The sequence below is a fragment of the Miscanthus floridulus genome, chromosome 8 (genome assembly GCF_019320115.1).
Source record: "Miscanthus floridulus cultivar M001 chromosome 8, ASM1932011v1, whole genome shotgun sequence".
Classification (NCBI taxonomy): Eukaryota; Viridiplantae; Streptophyta; class Magnoliopsida; order Poales; family Poaceae; genus Miscanthus; species Miscanthus floridulus.
The window spans coordinates 148,732,707-148,749,651 of record NC_089587.1 but is presented as its reverse complement, the minus strand read 5'-3'; the positions used below and the strand labels follow the sequence as shown (position 1 = coordinate 148,749,651).

At 43.0% G+C, this 16,945-nt stretch overlaps 1 protein-coding gene across 4 annotated transcripts; it reads left to right on the top strand.

The window, feature by feature from the left end:
- The first annotated feature begins 9,550 nt into the window (after positions 1–9,550).
- On the top strand, positions 9,551–16,401 carry LOC136477352 (serine/threonine-protein kinase CTR1-like). Of its 4 annotated transcripts, none has more exons than XR_010763990.1 (17): positions 9,551–10,268; positions 10,370–10,668; positions 10,737–10,884; positions 11,260–11,363; positions 11,804–12,012; positions 12,093–12,243; positions 12,323–12,438; positions 12,695–12,735; positions 13,005–13,073; positions 13,397–13,497; positions 13,600–13,702; positions 14,185–14,283; positions 14,597–14,665; positions 14,759–14,890; positions 15,012–15,106; positions 15,199–15,358; positions 16,094–16,401. XR_010763990.1 is itself a non-coding variant. In XM_066475475.1 (16 exons), the coding sequence occupies exons 1-16, from the start codon at positions 9,675–9,677 to the stop codon at positions 15,293–15,295; spliced, it is 2,427 nt and encodes an 808-aa protein (XP_066331572.1). In that variant the 5' UTR covers positions 9,551–9,674; the 3' UTR covers positions 15,296–16,401. The 4 variants fall into 4 exon arrangements, 1 of the variants encoding a protein (XP_066331572.1); XR_010763991.1 differs by having other exon boundaries at positions 15,442–16,401; XM_066475475.1 differs by having other exon boundaries at positions 15,199–16,401.
- The last annotated feature ends 544 nt before the right edge of the window (positions 16,402–16,945 follow it).

Below are 16,945 nucleotides of genomic sequence, written 5' to 3'. Positions count from 1 at the left end.
CAAGGTGCAAGGGCGTACGGCATGAGGCAGGAGCCACAGGGGAAAGGCGGGGTATCCAGGGACTATGTCCCACAGCATGGCGCGAGGTGGGTGCGTCCCGTGCTGACAGACGTCCAGATTGCATTAACGAACTAATAATAAACATATATAGTATAATGACTTTGGTGGGCAATCTAGTCAACTGAATTACGCTCTAATCATAGAGAGACGAAAACAAACAATGATCGGACTGTTGTGGTATATATTAGCACTGCCAGTTTTTTTTTTTTTTTTTTTGAGAGAGAAAGCACTGCCAGTACTTTATCTTTTTTTAATTATTTTTTGGAGTAACGGGTGCACTTTATTTTTTGACAAACCAAGTAGTAGAACTTTATTGATCAAGAACTGTTACACTATTTGATAGAAGTTCAACGATAAAGCCAGGGGATCATCGTCCCAAATATAATAATTTTTTGAAATTATAGCCCGCCTCGCCGGTTCACGAGCCACTTGGTGCACTTTGTTATACATGTTGACATCTCTTGGAGATACCTTTCGGCAAAGCCTGAAGAGGAGATACCTTTCTGCGGCAGGATCCTCTCTCTAGATCTGTTCAATGTCAACGGTGTTAAATGCTAACCACGTCTCCGCAGAGGTTTTTGACTTGCTTTATATCAACCTTTTTCATCAGTTCGTTACTTCGATATCAAGATGGTTGGAAGCTCGGAAGTACGGAGCTTCTTCACATGATAGACTAGAGCGATGCTTTTCTTCATTATTGTAGAATCTTTTTAAAAACTACGAGTAGAAAGCCAGAGAAAAATCACACAATCACTAGGGAGCGCTTACTATTGCATTTTTCTCGTAGTATAGTCATCCCACTCTACCTTCCAAATTATATATCATCATTTTGACTGTATTCTAAGTCATAGTTATATAAATTTGACTAAGTTACTAGAAAATATATTAACATCTATAAGTTTAAAGAAAATGTTCTATCAAAATATCGAAATATATCTTATGGAGAGTTTAATAAAATTAGTTTGATGTTCTGATGTTGGTGCAATTTTTTTTATAAACTTATGTCATGTTTGGATGACTAAATAAGTTTAAAAGAACTCAGTTTATCCAAATAGCCCAAGTCTAGCATATAGACATTTTGAACTATTCAATCACCCCCTTATAAAAAAAAATTCATAGTCGGTTCCCTCCAACTATTAGGGCTTATATAAAAAGGTTAGCTGATCCAAACGAGACTCTAGTCAAAGAAAAAAATATAACTTAGTACAAATGCAAATTGAGCTATTAATTTGAAACTGAGAAAAGCTCCTTCCATATTGTTTTGTAAGGCTTATTAGTATTTTTCATTTATGCTCTAACATAGGGTGTTGCAGCAGTGCCAAGGCAAGACCATTAAGAGTTGTTTATAAATAAGATAATAACCCTCATGCACAAGAAAATCGCAGCTCTCTCAGGCATCCTGGAACTGTTTGAGCACTGTTTCATCGTGGATTTAATTAATACCTTCATGCACAAGAAAATCGCAGCTCTATTGACGAGGACATTACTTCTTCATCAAAGCCAAGTAAAGGAGGAGGATCAGTATGGGCGTCTAATTCATCTTTCTTATGTTGGAGGTCCAGTCCAACTGAAGTTGGAGCTCATCTCGGATTTCAGGACCAGTCTGCCTTAAACTGATCACCCAGGACGTATTCGGACTCCGTTTTCGATGATCCACATACGGTTGGAAAGCTAATTTGATAAGGAAGCCAACCCAATTGGTCTCACGTCAAAATTCCTTCGGAATCAACAGGAATCATCAAAAAAAGTCAGTATCCAAAATCTATCAAGGTGCTGCGACACCGTCTTTTGGTCCGTTGGACCGTGTATCGTGTTTGGGCCCATTAGGGGGCGCGTCCAGGGGGTGACGCCCAAGACTCTATAAATACCAGCCGTCGCTCTCCTTAGGGTTTGGGTTTTGTTTAATTCTTGATTTCCTCGTGAAACAGACGTCGTTTTGCTGCAACTGTCGCCGCCAAGGCCGCTTGCTGTGAACCAGGGCCCCAGTTCTTGATCTTGTTCGCCTGTGACGATTAGTCCTTTCGAATAAAGACTTGAACTCCTTCTCGTTATTATAAGCCTCATATTTATTTGCAATTTTAGGTTGCGTTCATCTCGTTCTTGCTTGTGTTCTCGATTCGCTTGCAGGAAAGCCTTCTCGGCGAGGTCAATCGCGTTCGCGTGGTTGATAACCAACGGAGCAGTGGTGTAACGGTTGAGGAGGTTTGAATCAGTCTTGGTTCGAAGCCTAGATCGTAAACGTCGAGTCTCCACCAATCGACGCTATCATACCTTTTGAAAGATCGGGCCTAGTCTACATCAAATGGTATCTGAAACCTTGTTGCCCGTTAGGTATAACTTTATTTTCCTCTTTAGATTTATTATTGTTTTTGCATTACCTATAGTCCATAAAAAGCCAAAAAATATATATACATCATCACATATTCCCTGTCCTATAGCCTCATTGTGCCATGCAATTTCGTCTCTGTTTCGCGTTGTTGAGTTTGTACTCTAGGTCAAGTTCTTGTTGCTGGTTTTAGATCGTTTTTTAGTCCAGTTTGTGTTTTCCCTTTTGTTTTTTATCATAATCCGTGAGCATCTCCAAGTCTTGTTGAGTTTCTTTTGTATTCATCAAACCCTAGTCCACGCCATCTTATTTATTACACTTGTCTTCACTGTTTCCATCAAATCTTTGCTGCCGTGACCAATTTTGTGCGTATTGTTTCCGTTTTGTTCTCTAATTCGAAGTCCGTTTTTAAAATTGGTCTAGTTTTCGCATACGAACTCGGATTTCGACGTTCCATATATCAAAATTGATCAGAAAAAAAAATTCGGATCCGTCCATCACCTACTTTGTCGGGGTCAGAGATTTTTATTTTGGTCAAAAAGTGGTCATAAGATCATCTTTTCGTGGTCACAAGGTCTTTGTCGATTTCGAGCACGTCTTCTGAAATTTTCACAGGCCACGACTTTCACTTGTTTAAGCTCATATTTTTTGTGGTTACTTCTTTTGTGCTCCTAAGTGAAGAAAAAATATCAAAAAAATAAAAAGAAAAAGTCAAAGAATCCCAAAAAACAACGACAACCCAAAAATAAAGAAAAAAGAGAGGGGTAAAAGTGGAACAATATCTAGAGGAGCACGTAGAGAGCGCCATTTGAGATGTGTTTGCGTGTGCTGATTTCTACCTTGTTCCTAATCATATTCCTGCTGTTCACATCACTTGATACATCTGGTACTTAGAACGTGAGTAGGCCAGCAACTAAGACAAGTACTTGGGATACTTATTCAGCTTTGCTATTCGGTTGCGAATATTATTTTTCCTTGCTACTATATTGTGCTTGTCCAAGCTCCACTTTCTTCTAACCAAGTACAGGTTCGCCTTGCAACTGTTACACTCAAGCTACAACGGTATCACAGTCACCGACCGATTGCACCACCTGTTGCTTTGGTAAGAACACTTATAAGACCGTGGTAAGACGCTTGAGAATTGAGTGCCTTATTTTTCCTTGTCCACAACCTAAGTAGTTGGTAGGGATAATACTATTTGTGTTGTCTTTTCCTTTCTACTAACCATGTCAGGAAAAGTCGGAGGCAGCGGCCAAGGAAACGAGGACGCACCTATAGATTTCAATGACTGTGTTTCTAAGAATGAGCTTCGTGCTGTTCTTGATGACAAGTTCAATGAGATCCTTCAACAAATCACCAATTTGGCCAAGAGGATTGAAGATGTTGAACAACGACATCCTGAACCATGTCCTGAAGAAGAAGATGATGATCTCTCTAAGGAGGATGATGGCGACGCGAAGGCTGAAGCCGAAGCTCAACGACGTGCTGAGGATGCACGTAACCGTAATCGGTTGAACTTTAACCGACGCGGTATGGGAGGTAACAATCAAGGTAATAATGATCCTTTCTCTAAAACCAAGTTTAAGATACCTCATTTTTCTGGTTCTGCTGATCCTAAAGCATATTTAGATTGGGAGATGGCTGTAGATCAAAAATTTAGCTCCCATCAAGTACCTGAAGAATATAGAGTTAGACTTGCTACTAGTGAGTTTACTAGTTTTGCTCTTTTCTGGTGGAATGATATTTGCAATAATGCTAATGCTAATGCTAATGCTCAAATACCTCAAACCTGGACTGTACTTAAACGACGAATGAAATTGAGATTTGTTCCTCCATACTATCAGCGTGATCTGCGATAAAAACTACAATGTTTAAATCAAGGTAGTAAAACTGTTGAGGAATATTATCAGGAGCTTTTAATTGGTCTAGCATGTAGTAACATACAAGAGGGTGATATAGATAAGTGTTCTAGATTTTTTGGAGGTTTGCGTCGTGAAATACAGGATGTTCTTGACTATAAAGAATGGACTAGATTTTCTCAATTATATCATTATGCTATTAAAGTTGAAAGGGAAGTACAGGGACGACAACCTAGGCGATCCACGACTCCATCCATGACTCCATCCATTCCTTCACGTCCAACCGAGGTGAGTAAATTTTCTAATGTGCAGACACCACCAGCGCATGTAAAGAAGAGTTCTTCTATCACACCTCCTTCAAGTGGATCTACTACACCTTCCTCTAACAGCTCTTCTAAAGTTGTGTGCCACCGCTGCAAGGGCATGGGACATATTTCTAAAGAATGCCCCAGCAAACGCGCATATATTGCTACTGATGATGGTGGGTATACTAGTGCTAGTGATGAAGAGAATGAATTTGCACTTGCAACTGATCTTTATGCAGATAAATTTGCGGATAGTACTAAAGATCCTGATGAGGTAATTGATAGTATGGCATGCACTGCAGACTACAAATCAATCCTTGTTCAGCGTGTTTTGAGTACATAAGTTGAGCCAGTAGACAAGCTACAACGCCATAATTTATTTCAAATATTCCTCATTGTCAATAATTTTCGTGTTCGTGCTATAATTGATGGAGGGAGCAGCAATAACTTGGTAAGTTCTGAGCTTGTCAAGACTCTTGGTTTATCTACACATGCTCTTACACATTCATACCATGTTCAGTGGTTCAATAATAGTGTAAGGCAAAGGTAACACAATCTATTCGTGTGCATTTTTCTATTGGGTCATACCATGATTATGCTGATTTTGATGTCGTGCCTATGCAAGCTTGTTCACTTTTATTAGGCCGCCCTTGGAAATATGATAATAATGTTGTACATCATGGTAGACAAAATAGATATACTTTTATGTTTAAAGGAAAGACCATTGTTTTACTTCCTTTAACACCTGCTGAAATTGTGCAATATGAAAAGGAACTTGCTGAAAAGAAAAAAAAAGCCTTGATAAAGACTCTAGCAAACCATTAAATGAACCTTCAAGTAACATGAAAGAAGTTTTATTTGCTCTAAAATTTGTTCTTGCTATTCATGATGAACCATGTTATGCTCTACCTTGTACATCGCCTATATGTCCACTTGGTCCTACTCCTAGTGCTATGCCTCTTGTTGGTACTAACCTTTTGCAGGAGAAGGAGGATGAATTCCCAATAGAAAAGCCACCATGGCAGCCGCCTTTGCGAAGGATGGGGCGCCAAGATGAATGTCTTCTTTCGGAGCCATCGTTGCTGTCATCCAATAGAGGAGACAATCTACTTCAGTCGAGGACGACTTCAATTCAAGAAAGGAAGGATGATGAGGACATCACTTCTTCATCATACAAGCTAAGGAGAGGAGGAGGACCAGCATGGGCGTCCAATTCATCTTTCTCATGTTGGAGGCCCAGTCCAACTGAAGTTGGAGCCCATCTCGGGTTCCAGGACCAGTCTGCCTTAAACTGGTCACCTAGGACGCATCCGGACTCCGTTTTCGATGATCCACATATGGTTGGAAAGCTAATTTGATAAGGAAGCCAACCCAATTGGTTTCACATCAAAATCCCTTCAGAATCAATGGGAATCGTCGAAACAAGTCAGCATCTAGAATCTATCAGGGTGCTGCGACATCGTCTTTTGGTCCGTTGGACCGTGTATCGTGTTTGGGCCCATTAGGGGGCGCGTCCAGGGGGGTGATGCCCAAGACTCTATAAATACCAGCCGTCGCTCTTCTTAGGGTTTAGATTTTGTTTAGTTCTTGATTTTCTCATGAAACAGACGTCGTTTTGCTGCAACTGTCGCCACCAAGGCCGCTTGCTGTGAACCAGGGCCCTAGTTCTTGATCTTGTTCGCCTATGGCGATTAGTCCTTTCGAATAAAGACTTGAACTCCTTCTCGTCATTATAAGCCTCATATTTATTTGTAATTTTAGATTGCGTTCATCTCGTTCTTGCTTATGTTCCCGATTCGCTTGCAGGAAAGCCTTCTCGGTGAGGTCAATCGCGTTCGCGTGGTTGATAACCAACGGAGCAGTGGTGTAACAGTTGAGGGGGTCTGAATCAGTCTTGGTTCGAAGCCTAGATCGTGAACGTCGAGTCTCTACCAATCGATGCTATCATACCTTTCGGAAGATCGGGCCTAGTCTACATCATTTCTCAGGCATCCTGGAACTGTGTTGAGCACTATTTCATCGTGGAATTAATGGACACCGGCCACACCAACCTCAGCACGACATCACGCACGCAGTTGACTTTTAAAAAACAAAAAATAACCGGCCCTACCCTCCTCCCATCAAATCAAATTAATAATAAAAAAAAGAAAAAAAGTCATGTGCTTCACGGCTTCGGTAGAAGTTGCAACATGTGACTGTCTCCAACGACGAGAACCTAAACACAATACATATTCTCTTGTTTGGGTCATGCACAGAAAAAAGAGTCCGCACTCAAAATTTAGCTTCTCCAACGGACAACGTAAATCAGCCCTCCGCGAAACAGTTGTGCGGGCCTTCACGGCCCTCGAATCTCTCTCTCTCCACCTCCTCGGCTCCTCCCCCGCTTGCAAACAAAATCCCCCTAAATCCCTCCACCTCGCCCATCCCATCCCTCGATCCCATCTCCACCCGCCATGGCGACGGTCACGCAGGGGTGCTACTGCGGCTGCTGCAGGCGATGCACACGGAGGAGCGCGTGGTGGGGGAGCACCGCTCGTCGGTGCTGCAGGTGACGGCCGTGTTGCCGGCGCTGATAGCCTCCACCTCCGACTCCCCGCTCCTCACCGCGCCGCTCTCCAACGGCGTCCTCCTCAACCTCTCCGACGGCCTCCACTGCACCTACGTCCAGGTCCCGCCCGTCGACGCGTAGCTGGCCGCGGCCCGCCCGCAGCTCGTGGGCCACCTCGTCCACCTCAACCGCCTCCGCTTTGCGCGCCCCGTACCGTGCGTGGTCAGACTCCGCACCGTCTCGTCCTCCCGCCCCCTCCCCTGCGTCGGCAAGCCCGAGCCGCTCGTCGAGCGCCCCGCGGCTATGTCATTCAGCCTGCCGCGTCCGCCGCCGACGCCACGCCGCCCCTCATGTCCTCCTCCTCCAACCCCTCCGCCGCTCCCGACGCCAGCGAGACCACCGCCGTCAAGCGGACCGTCCTGGGTCCGAAGAACGCCGTCGCTGACCCCGCGCCGCAGCAGCCCGTCAAGCGTCGGTTCTCGTCCCCGGCGCCGCCGTCCAAGCAGCGAGATCCGTCGCCCGCCGCCAAGCCCGCGGTCTCGAGCGCTTTCCTCTTCCTTCCCCTCCCGCGAAACAGTTGTGCGGGCGCGGCAGAGATATGGGTTGAGGAGAGAGAATGACGCTTATTTGCGTTCCCTCTCCACGCCGACGCAAATAGGGTCTCTACTTTGCGTACTCCGTTGGACCGTGCTTTTTCCACCCAAACCGACGTGAACGACGCATATTTAGGTTTGGGTGTCGTAATAGCTAATATGTTAGAGACACTCTGAGATCAACCAAATTCTTGAAGGAGCTTTTCTGATACCCTACACTCCAAACTCTGAAGAAATATTTTCTGAATACTTTTATACATAGAAGGCTTTGAATTCAGACTGTAAAATGGTCTCAGCATATTGTAAACCGGGCGCCCCCTGCGACTATAGCACACTGTGCATCCAAAATTTATAAATTCCATCCCTGTGCAAACAGTGTTCATCCGAATTTAATTTTTTTTCAATTACTGCGCAAACAATGTTTAACCAAATTTTAAATATTTTTTGTTTACTGTGCAAATACTGTCCAGCCGAGTTTTAAAACATTTTTCCCTGTTCATCGCGGGCGCGGCGGCAGCGCGCCCCGTCGTGCTAGCATATACTACTCATGCATGGATCTTGGGATGGTGAGTCTAGGCCATCACCAATCAAGCATGGGCAACGGTCAATGGAACACGGTATCTGGTGGACAATTAATCAATCATGATGTGATTTTGTATCTGGATTGAACATTTGAACTCTGCACGTATAATAAAGAATATGGAGAGATTAGCTTCTTATTTAGAGACACTGGATTTTGTCAAGTAGTAGGAAGAAAAAGGAACAAAGAAACGTTATTTGCGTGTGACGATGTGAGAAAAGAAGGAAGCATTTCTCAGTCGTGCCCTTCTTACGAAGGAAATATACACTTGGGCCTGTGCCATTGTTCGTATCATGCTTTGTTGGGCTGACATATGCCAAAGCTAACTAATGTGCTTGAGGTCATTTCGGCCTAGTCCAGGATTAGAATCTGTCCAAATAAGTTCTACCGTTGACGAAACCCAAAAACTTCTCTGAAAACCCTAATTTGATCCACGTGCAATTCCTACATAATTATTGTGAAATTCCTGCCTTCCAATGTAACACCTTTATCACCCATTTTAATTCTTTTCTTAGTCAATCAAACAATCTAAAATTCGATCAAGTAAAGTAATGTTAATATCTATGACATTAATGAATTGTTTGATAATATGAATATTAATAACTATTTTTGTTAATTTAGACAAATTTAAGAAAGCTGGTATGGTATGTTAGAACTGTAGTATTATTTGACAAGTGGCAGAGCCGCAGAGCGCGGGTTCTCATCGGAACGAGTGGCGAGAGCGATGGATGCACCTGACGGTCCTTTGATGATGGGCAACTGGGCACTCCCACTTGCCCATCCCCCTCGGTCTCGGTCTCTGTCTCGTGCCGTGTCTAGCTGCCGCAACGCGCTTGCCCCGGGACCCGAGTGCGGAGTGCCGCTTCCCTTCTCTTTCCTTTCGACGTGCTCCGAGAATCCCAAGCACGCCGCCCGCGGCCGCCGCGTGCCCTGTGCTGTGCGTCCATCCACGAGTCAGCGTCCGCGTCGGCGTGTCCCTCTCCCTCACATGCGGATGCGGTGGCGGCGGCCAAGGGCAAACTACTAGTAGGCCTTGTTTAGATTGAGAAAAATTTCAACCCGATGAATAGTAGCACTTTCGTCTTATTTGGTAAATATTGTCCAATCGTGGACCAACTAAGTTCAAAAGATTCATCTCGTGATTTCCAACTAAACTGTGCAATTAGTTTTTTTTTACCTACATTTAATGCTCCATACAAGTGGCTAAAAATTGATGTGATGAAGAGAGAGTGAAAAAACTTGGAATTTTGGGGTAATCTAAACAAGGCCGTAGAGTAGTTGCACGCAAAAAGCGCCCGCACGCCACGAGCGATCGACAGATCGGCCGATGCGGAGGAGCTAGCAGCCGCCCGCCGCGAGCTCAACCTGCACCAGCGCCGCACGCCACGGGCGGGGGACGCCAGATGATGAAGGATGCGAAGTGGCCGCACGCGGCGGCGAGCGTCGGTGGGAGGCGAGGGCCCCCCGCCTCATCATCCGCCGCGGGGCCGTCGTACACTCTCCTCGCGTCCTCCCCGCCCACCAGCGCCAGCAACGACGGCTGCTCGCCGCACTACCCTCCCGCGCTCGCGTCCGACGACGACGGGCCCTCCTCGTTCGACGCGTCCGTTGCTGCCGCGAAGCTTCCGTTCGAGCAGCAGCCGCACAGGAACAGCCCCCAACTCGGTGTCGCGGACTGGCTGCGGCTGCAGCGGCAGTCCAGCGGGAGCAGCGTCGGGGGCGACGACGGCGAGGTATCCTCCACCGTCTCCTCCACCCTCGCCAACGCCGTGGAGTACAGGGACAAGGGCGACGCGGACCGCCCGCCGAGCAGCAGCAGCAAGAGCTGGGTGCAGCAGGCGGAGGAGGCCTACCATCTCCAGCTCGCCCTCGCGCTCCGCCTCTGCTCCGAGGCCTCCTCCGCCGCGGACCCCAACTTCCTCGACTCCTCCTCCACCGCCGCCGCCGACCACCTCCAGCACATTGCATCGCCTCAATCCCTCTCCCACCGCTTCTGGGTCTGCACATTTCTCTCCCTCTCTTACAGTTACGGTTACTACCGCTGCCTGAAATGTGGCCAATGTCTGAGTTCTCCGAGTGACCACCGCGTTGTTCGCAGGTCAACGGCAGCCTGTCCTACTCCGACAAGGTCCCGGATGGCTTTTATCTCATCCAGGGGATGGATCCCTTCATATGGACGCTCTGCAACGACGTGCACGACGGCGGCCGCGTCCCCTCCATTGAGTCTCTCAAGGCTGTCAATCCCACCGATTCTGCCATCGAGGTGGTCATCGTAGATAAAGTGGCGGACTATGACCTGCGGCAGCTGATAAGCATGGCCATTGACGTTTCTCGGAACCGCGCCGACTCCAAGGAGATCGCCACTCGACTCGCTGCCGTTGTGTCCACAAAGATGGGGTGAGTTACAACTGCATTTCTCATTTGGTGTACTTGCTGTCTATCTTACGTGCACATTTCCGTCGAAGGGGATCAGTAGCAGCTACTGAGGAACACGAGTTGGGTCTCCGGTGGAGAGACTCTGTCGGGTTCCTGAAGATTAGCTCAGGGTCTGTTGTACTTCCCATCGGAAAGCTATCAATTGGCTTTTGCTGCCACCGAGCATTACTGTTCAAGGTGATCTTGCTTCTTGCTCGTACATTGTGTACTTAGCAGATGCTGACATGTCACTCCAGTCACAATATTTTATGACATAATATTGGAACGTAGTATTTGTCTTCTTTTCTATGATGTAGTTGCAAGTATCTTTGCTAAGATTCTAAGCTGGCCTTGTGTCTTATGTGGCATTCTCGTTCTCTCTGAAATTAAAGCTCATATCATGAATAATTTTCTAGTGTTAATCCAATCATATTGATCTTTTATTAGGAGAAAAGCTGCTCCACCTTGAAGTATCATATATGATTCACTATTTTATTTATCATCACCCTATTCTTGTCGATTCCATTTTCTTGCATTGATCCTGCCTGCTTTCGTTGCGAGCAAAACAAAAAGACCCTGGCGGACTCCATCAATCTGCCCTGTCGCGTTGTGAAGGGATGCAAGTACTGCAAAGCTGGTGCTGCCACTTCTTGCTTGGTGCGATTTGGTCATGACAGGTTGTATCCTTTCAAATGAGCTTTACTCTTAGTACTATTTCGAACTATAACAAAGATGAGAATAACAGAATACTTAAGTGAAAGTTATGGTACTCTTATTTAGTGCACTTGGTGAAAGTTCTCAAGTATATCTGAAAATCTTGAAAATGAAAGATCTAATTGACATGCATAATGCATTTCCCAGATAACTGATTTTGCAGTGATACATATGCATGAAGCTGGTCCTGCTGATATCACACTCTTTTCTCAACTGTTTAAAACTTTGGAGGATAAGATGAATACAAAAAATATAGCAGTCATTCTAGAAAAGAAATTTAAATGGACATTCTAATTTTAACATATTTTAACTAGATTTTATTTTGTTCATGTTGCAGCTGTCAATTTTGGCAGATGTAGACGGTGCTTAATCAGTTATTGATTTTATTTTTTTCCTGATACAGGGAATATCTAATTGATTTAATTGGGAACCCAGGATTCTTATCTGAACCTGACTCCCTCTTGAATGGACTATCATCCATCTCGGTTTCTTCACCATTGCGCCCACCAAAACATGACTCAGCTGACATTTCTGATAATTTCAAGTTGTTGGCCAAGCAATATTTCCTAGATTGTCAGTCGTTAAATCTCATGTTCAGTGATCCAGCAGCTGGTATCTCTCTGCACGCTGAACAGTATAAGATTCAGGATCTCTTGGAAATGTCATCTGATATATACATTGAATAATTTTAGGAACGGTTATCGACTTAGATGAGCCTATGGGATCCAATCTAGGTCCAAACTCATCACATGCAACAAACAGTGATTGTCAAGCTACCTTTACTCATCTTAAGGATGGTACTCAACGCGGTAGTCAAGATGGGAGTTTTATAATGCAGAGGAGGTACTCAGATAAGATTCTATCTAAAAAGTAAGGTTGATCTTTCAATATCCAAAGTTGATTTTATTAAAAACATTTCCAGTTCCCCAGAGGATACTCAATCTGGATTAAGTGATCCCTTTAGCGATATGTCCCTTGAGATAGAAGACTTGATTATCCCATGGAGTGAGCTTGTTCTGAAAGAGAAAATTGGTGCAGGTGTGTTTCCTCCTGAATTCTGTACTTACCAGTTGTATTTAGGTTTTTATTCTCCATTGTTACAGTATAACAACATGCACTTTTCTATTGCATTATGTCTACCCTTTTAGCCAAAGTTTAATTGTTTACCTGAATCGAGGTTTTCAGGTCCTGTAGACCTGCTAGGGCATGTCTTGAAAATTAGAACAATTACAAAGTCATCTTTTGAAAATTTAAATGTTTTGTCTATTTTTATACTAATGAGGAAAAGTTCCAGGTTCTTTTGGTACTGTGCACCGTGCAGATTGGAATGGTTCGGTATGTTTTTTTGTCACTTATCACAAGTATATTTTTGCAGTTCAGGATAATGGATATTCTCTATATCTCGGTAGAGACATAAACACTTTATTTTAATATGGGACATTTTAATTATGTTGGTTACAAAACAAGGTATTCAGCTGCTTATATTAGTCAGCATTTTAGAATAAACATCAGTGGCCTGAATTTACCACAATCCATCTATTGCTTACAATAGTAGTCTGACGAGGATGGAAGGGTTCAATTAACGGGGCTATTCTTTAACCCAGGATGTCGCAGTAAAGATTCTAATGGAGCAGGACTTCCACCCAGAGCGTCTCAAAGAATTTTTGAGAGAGGTATAACTACGAGATAGCATTTTGTGCACATATCAGTCACATAGTTCCTGCTGAACTTTTTCTCATGGTATCTTTGCAGCTTAAGAAACAGTGTTCTGAATATGTCCTAGTATAAATGGATTATGCAATGTAATAATGTACCCTACATATGACTAGATGCTTATTCAGATTAAATTTTGTGTCCATAGAAATCAATGTCCAGAGGATTCTTCAAATATTGAATACTTACGCTGTTGCGCCTCATTGAAGAACTATAAATATGCATTGCTGTAGCATTTTGATGTTCATTTGTCATTTACTGTGTTGAGGCTTCTCCTTTGTAGGTTGCAATTATGAGAAGTTTGCGACATCCGAACATTGTTCTTCTTATGGGCGCTGTCACTCAGCCACCTAACCTTTCAATTGTGACTGAATACCTGTCAAGGTGTGTCTTTACTTTCTGATTACTTTTTCAAATATACTATCTGTACGCCCCTAGAGCTAGTCCAAGGTTCCAGGACTCAACCTGTTTATTTCCTATGTGCAGAGGTAGCCTGTACAGACTTCTACACAGGCATGGTGCAAGGGAAAATCTGGATGAGCGGGAAAATCTGGATGAGCGGCGCCGCTTGAGTATGGCTTTCGACGTGGTAAAAAACTTGTTTAAATAACGCTTACTGAAACTGCGGAGTATAGTGGAGATGTGGGTTTCTAGTGAACGACATGTTTGCAGGCCCAACATGTTTGATTAGATTTTCATAAGCATGAAGCTATCAATTTTGGGTTTTATGTGCATCTGAAGTCCTTGAGTAATGATCAAAACGAAAGATGGTTTAGAATGCAACAAAAAAGATCATACACGAAACCTGAAATATATTAGCACTGAAGAGCATGGCTACGTACTATAAGCTGTAGGTGACCATTGAGGGTCATGGAAGGGTACACTACACTGCTACAGTACTGCTGTTGTGCAGCAGTGTGTTGCTGCCATTGCTATCGGGGCTATGGCACCACTATAGTAGGCTGTTCGGAAGGATAAATACTTTCTTCAATAAAGTTGACATTGACCTTTCAGTTGAAATTGAAGCAATCGTCGTTTAATACTCTATTGTTTGTGATCTTCTATGTACAGGCAAAAGGGATGAATTATCTTCATAAGCGTAATCCTCCAATAGTCCACCGGGATCTAAAGTCACCAAACCTGTTGGTTGACAAAAAGTACACTGTGAAAGTATGAAATTTCTGATTTTGCTTTTACTTTCATTAGGAAAAGAACTTGCCTTCAGTGACTTAATGATCGCAGTAATAAAATTTATAACTTTATGATTCATCATTTATATTTTTGTAATGTTCTTGTTACAAGCTATAGTTGTTATGTTTATTATGATTAGGTCTCATCACAAAAGAAAAAAAAAACGGATAAAGTGCAGTGTATTTTGATGACCCTTAGAATGTTCCCTTTCTAATATAATCATTTGCTACCTGTGTAACGTCATGTCTTCTCTTCTAACTACCTTAACTGAAGTACCCCTTCTATTCTGCAGGTCTGTGACTTTGGTCTCTCCAGATTGAAGGCAAACACATTTCTGTCTTCCAAGACTGCAGCAGGGACTGTAAGTTGTATTGTTTTATTGTTCTGTTTAGTATATTTTGTTTTGTTATGAAATCTATGTGGCTTAAGTGTTATTCTGTGTCATGTTATCTAGCCTGAGTGGATGGCGCCAGAAGTTCTTCGTGAGGAGCCCTCAAATGAGAAGTCTGATGTTTACAGCTTCGGTGTTATTCTATGGGAGATTATGACATTGCAGAAGCCATGGAGTAATTTAAATCCAGCTCAGGTTTGCGTCTTATGCTTTATGCATCACAGTATCACACTGACGTTTTCTAGCTTCAGATATACCTCATTGAGCAAATCCTTGAGTTCTATCTTTTTTGTTAAAAAAACAACGTTACTTGCAGGTCGTAGCAGCTGTTGGTTTCATGGGACGAAGGCTTGAGATCCCAAGCAGTGTTGATCCGAAAGTGGCGGCAGTAATTGAGTCCTGCTGGGTCAGGTATCTAATACTTAACATACCTGCTATTATGCATCTTCTCATTACTCAACTATCAAAGTTGTTTCGATGGACCATTTTATTTGTGTTCTCAGAGAACCCTGGAGACGACCCTCTTTTGTTAGTATCATGGAATCCCTGAAACCTCTCATCAAGACATTACCACCCAATCAACTCCTGGAAGAAAATTAGTTACACTTCGCAAAAACTTCGACATCCAGTAGACACGAGCTTCTGACATCTGAGTCAGCAAAGGTGATTAGCTCAGTATTTATTAAGCATAGAGGTTCCAGTTATTCTTTATATTATAGTTACATTTGAGTATCAAATTTATTCAGATTATAGATCCTACAGACTACCGCATTTGTCATATTCATCAAGAAAGCGGATTTCATGACATGATACTATATTGTAGTGTACTCCCTCCGTCCCAAAATAATGCATATCTCGCTTTTCCAGATCAAACGTTTTTTAAGTTTGACTAGCTATATAGAGTTGTATCAATATTTGTATCTTCAAATAGGCTTGCTATGAAAGGATATTCCATGATAAATGTAATGATGCTTATTACACATCGTAAACATCAGTACTTTTGTGTATATATTTGGTTAAGCTTAAAAAAGTTTGACTCTTCGAGAAATGAGATATGTACATTTATTTTGGGGCTGAGGGAGTACATAGAAAAAGGAACAAGCTCCGAATAAATTCTATCACTACAGGCTTAACATGATCTTCAGGATTGAGCGTAGCTTCATTTCCTATCCCCGTAATTTCTTATGAAATCTTTGAAATCTTCTTTTTTTGAGAACTCCTTATGGGATATTAATATGGCACAAGGGAGTTTTATTATGTATATCATGTTATTATTTGCTTCCTATGGTGGACGTTTGCTGCGACTTTGGAATAATTTATACTTATTGACGTATGTAGAGATTGGGATGTTTTCTTGTTCCATAATTTGATAAGTTCAACCTTTGCTTTGGATCGCAGATCTTCAAACACCCAAAAGAGAGGTTACCTTTGATTAGTGGCTTAGGGTATATGGATGTAGTCATGTTATGGGCTGTACGTGCAACTAGTAGTTGTACCAAAAAGGTTAAATTGGGAGAAATGTTTACTTATATACTTCAGCACACGCATATAGCATGTTTCAATGATGATTTATGAGGATCCAGTGGTGGAGCTAGGATTCTCAAGTTGGGTATTCCCAACATATAAAAGGTGTATAGGTAATAATCTCCAAGATTGATGGTCACAGTGTCCGTTGCTTTGCACACCTCTAGCTATCTTGTTGACAATTTGCTACCACGCCTGTTGAATATTCTTCTTTGTTTTTCAAACCTTTAAAATCATTAAAAAGACACCATTTCACACATTTGAAACTAAATTGCTTGTGCAATAAATTTAGAGAAAGTGAATTTGGATGAGGATAAATTGCTTGTGTAATAAATTTAGATAAAGTAAATTTGGATGAGGATTTTCCTTATTGGTGGTGCATGCAATCTGTCTGTTTTGACGTGGTGTTGCCACCTTGCCGTAGGGCATTGCCAACGTTCTCTCCAGCCACAAATGATATCCTGCCTCCACCTCCATCCTAGCTATTATGCTACTTTGCTACCTCCTTCGCTATCCTTCACCCCACCCAGCTAGGGATGTGAGTGGACTAGCCCGTGAATGCACATATAGTTTTAATTGTTGCTTATGGCAACCCATAAAATTAAGCCTATATGCGGGTTTGGGAATTGGGAATTAGCCTACTTGATGTCGTGTGTCACCATCCCTCCTAACTAGCATCCTCTGCTGCTTTGAGCCTTCGACAAGCTCACCGATAACCCCTCTACG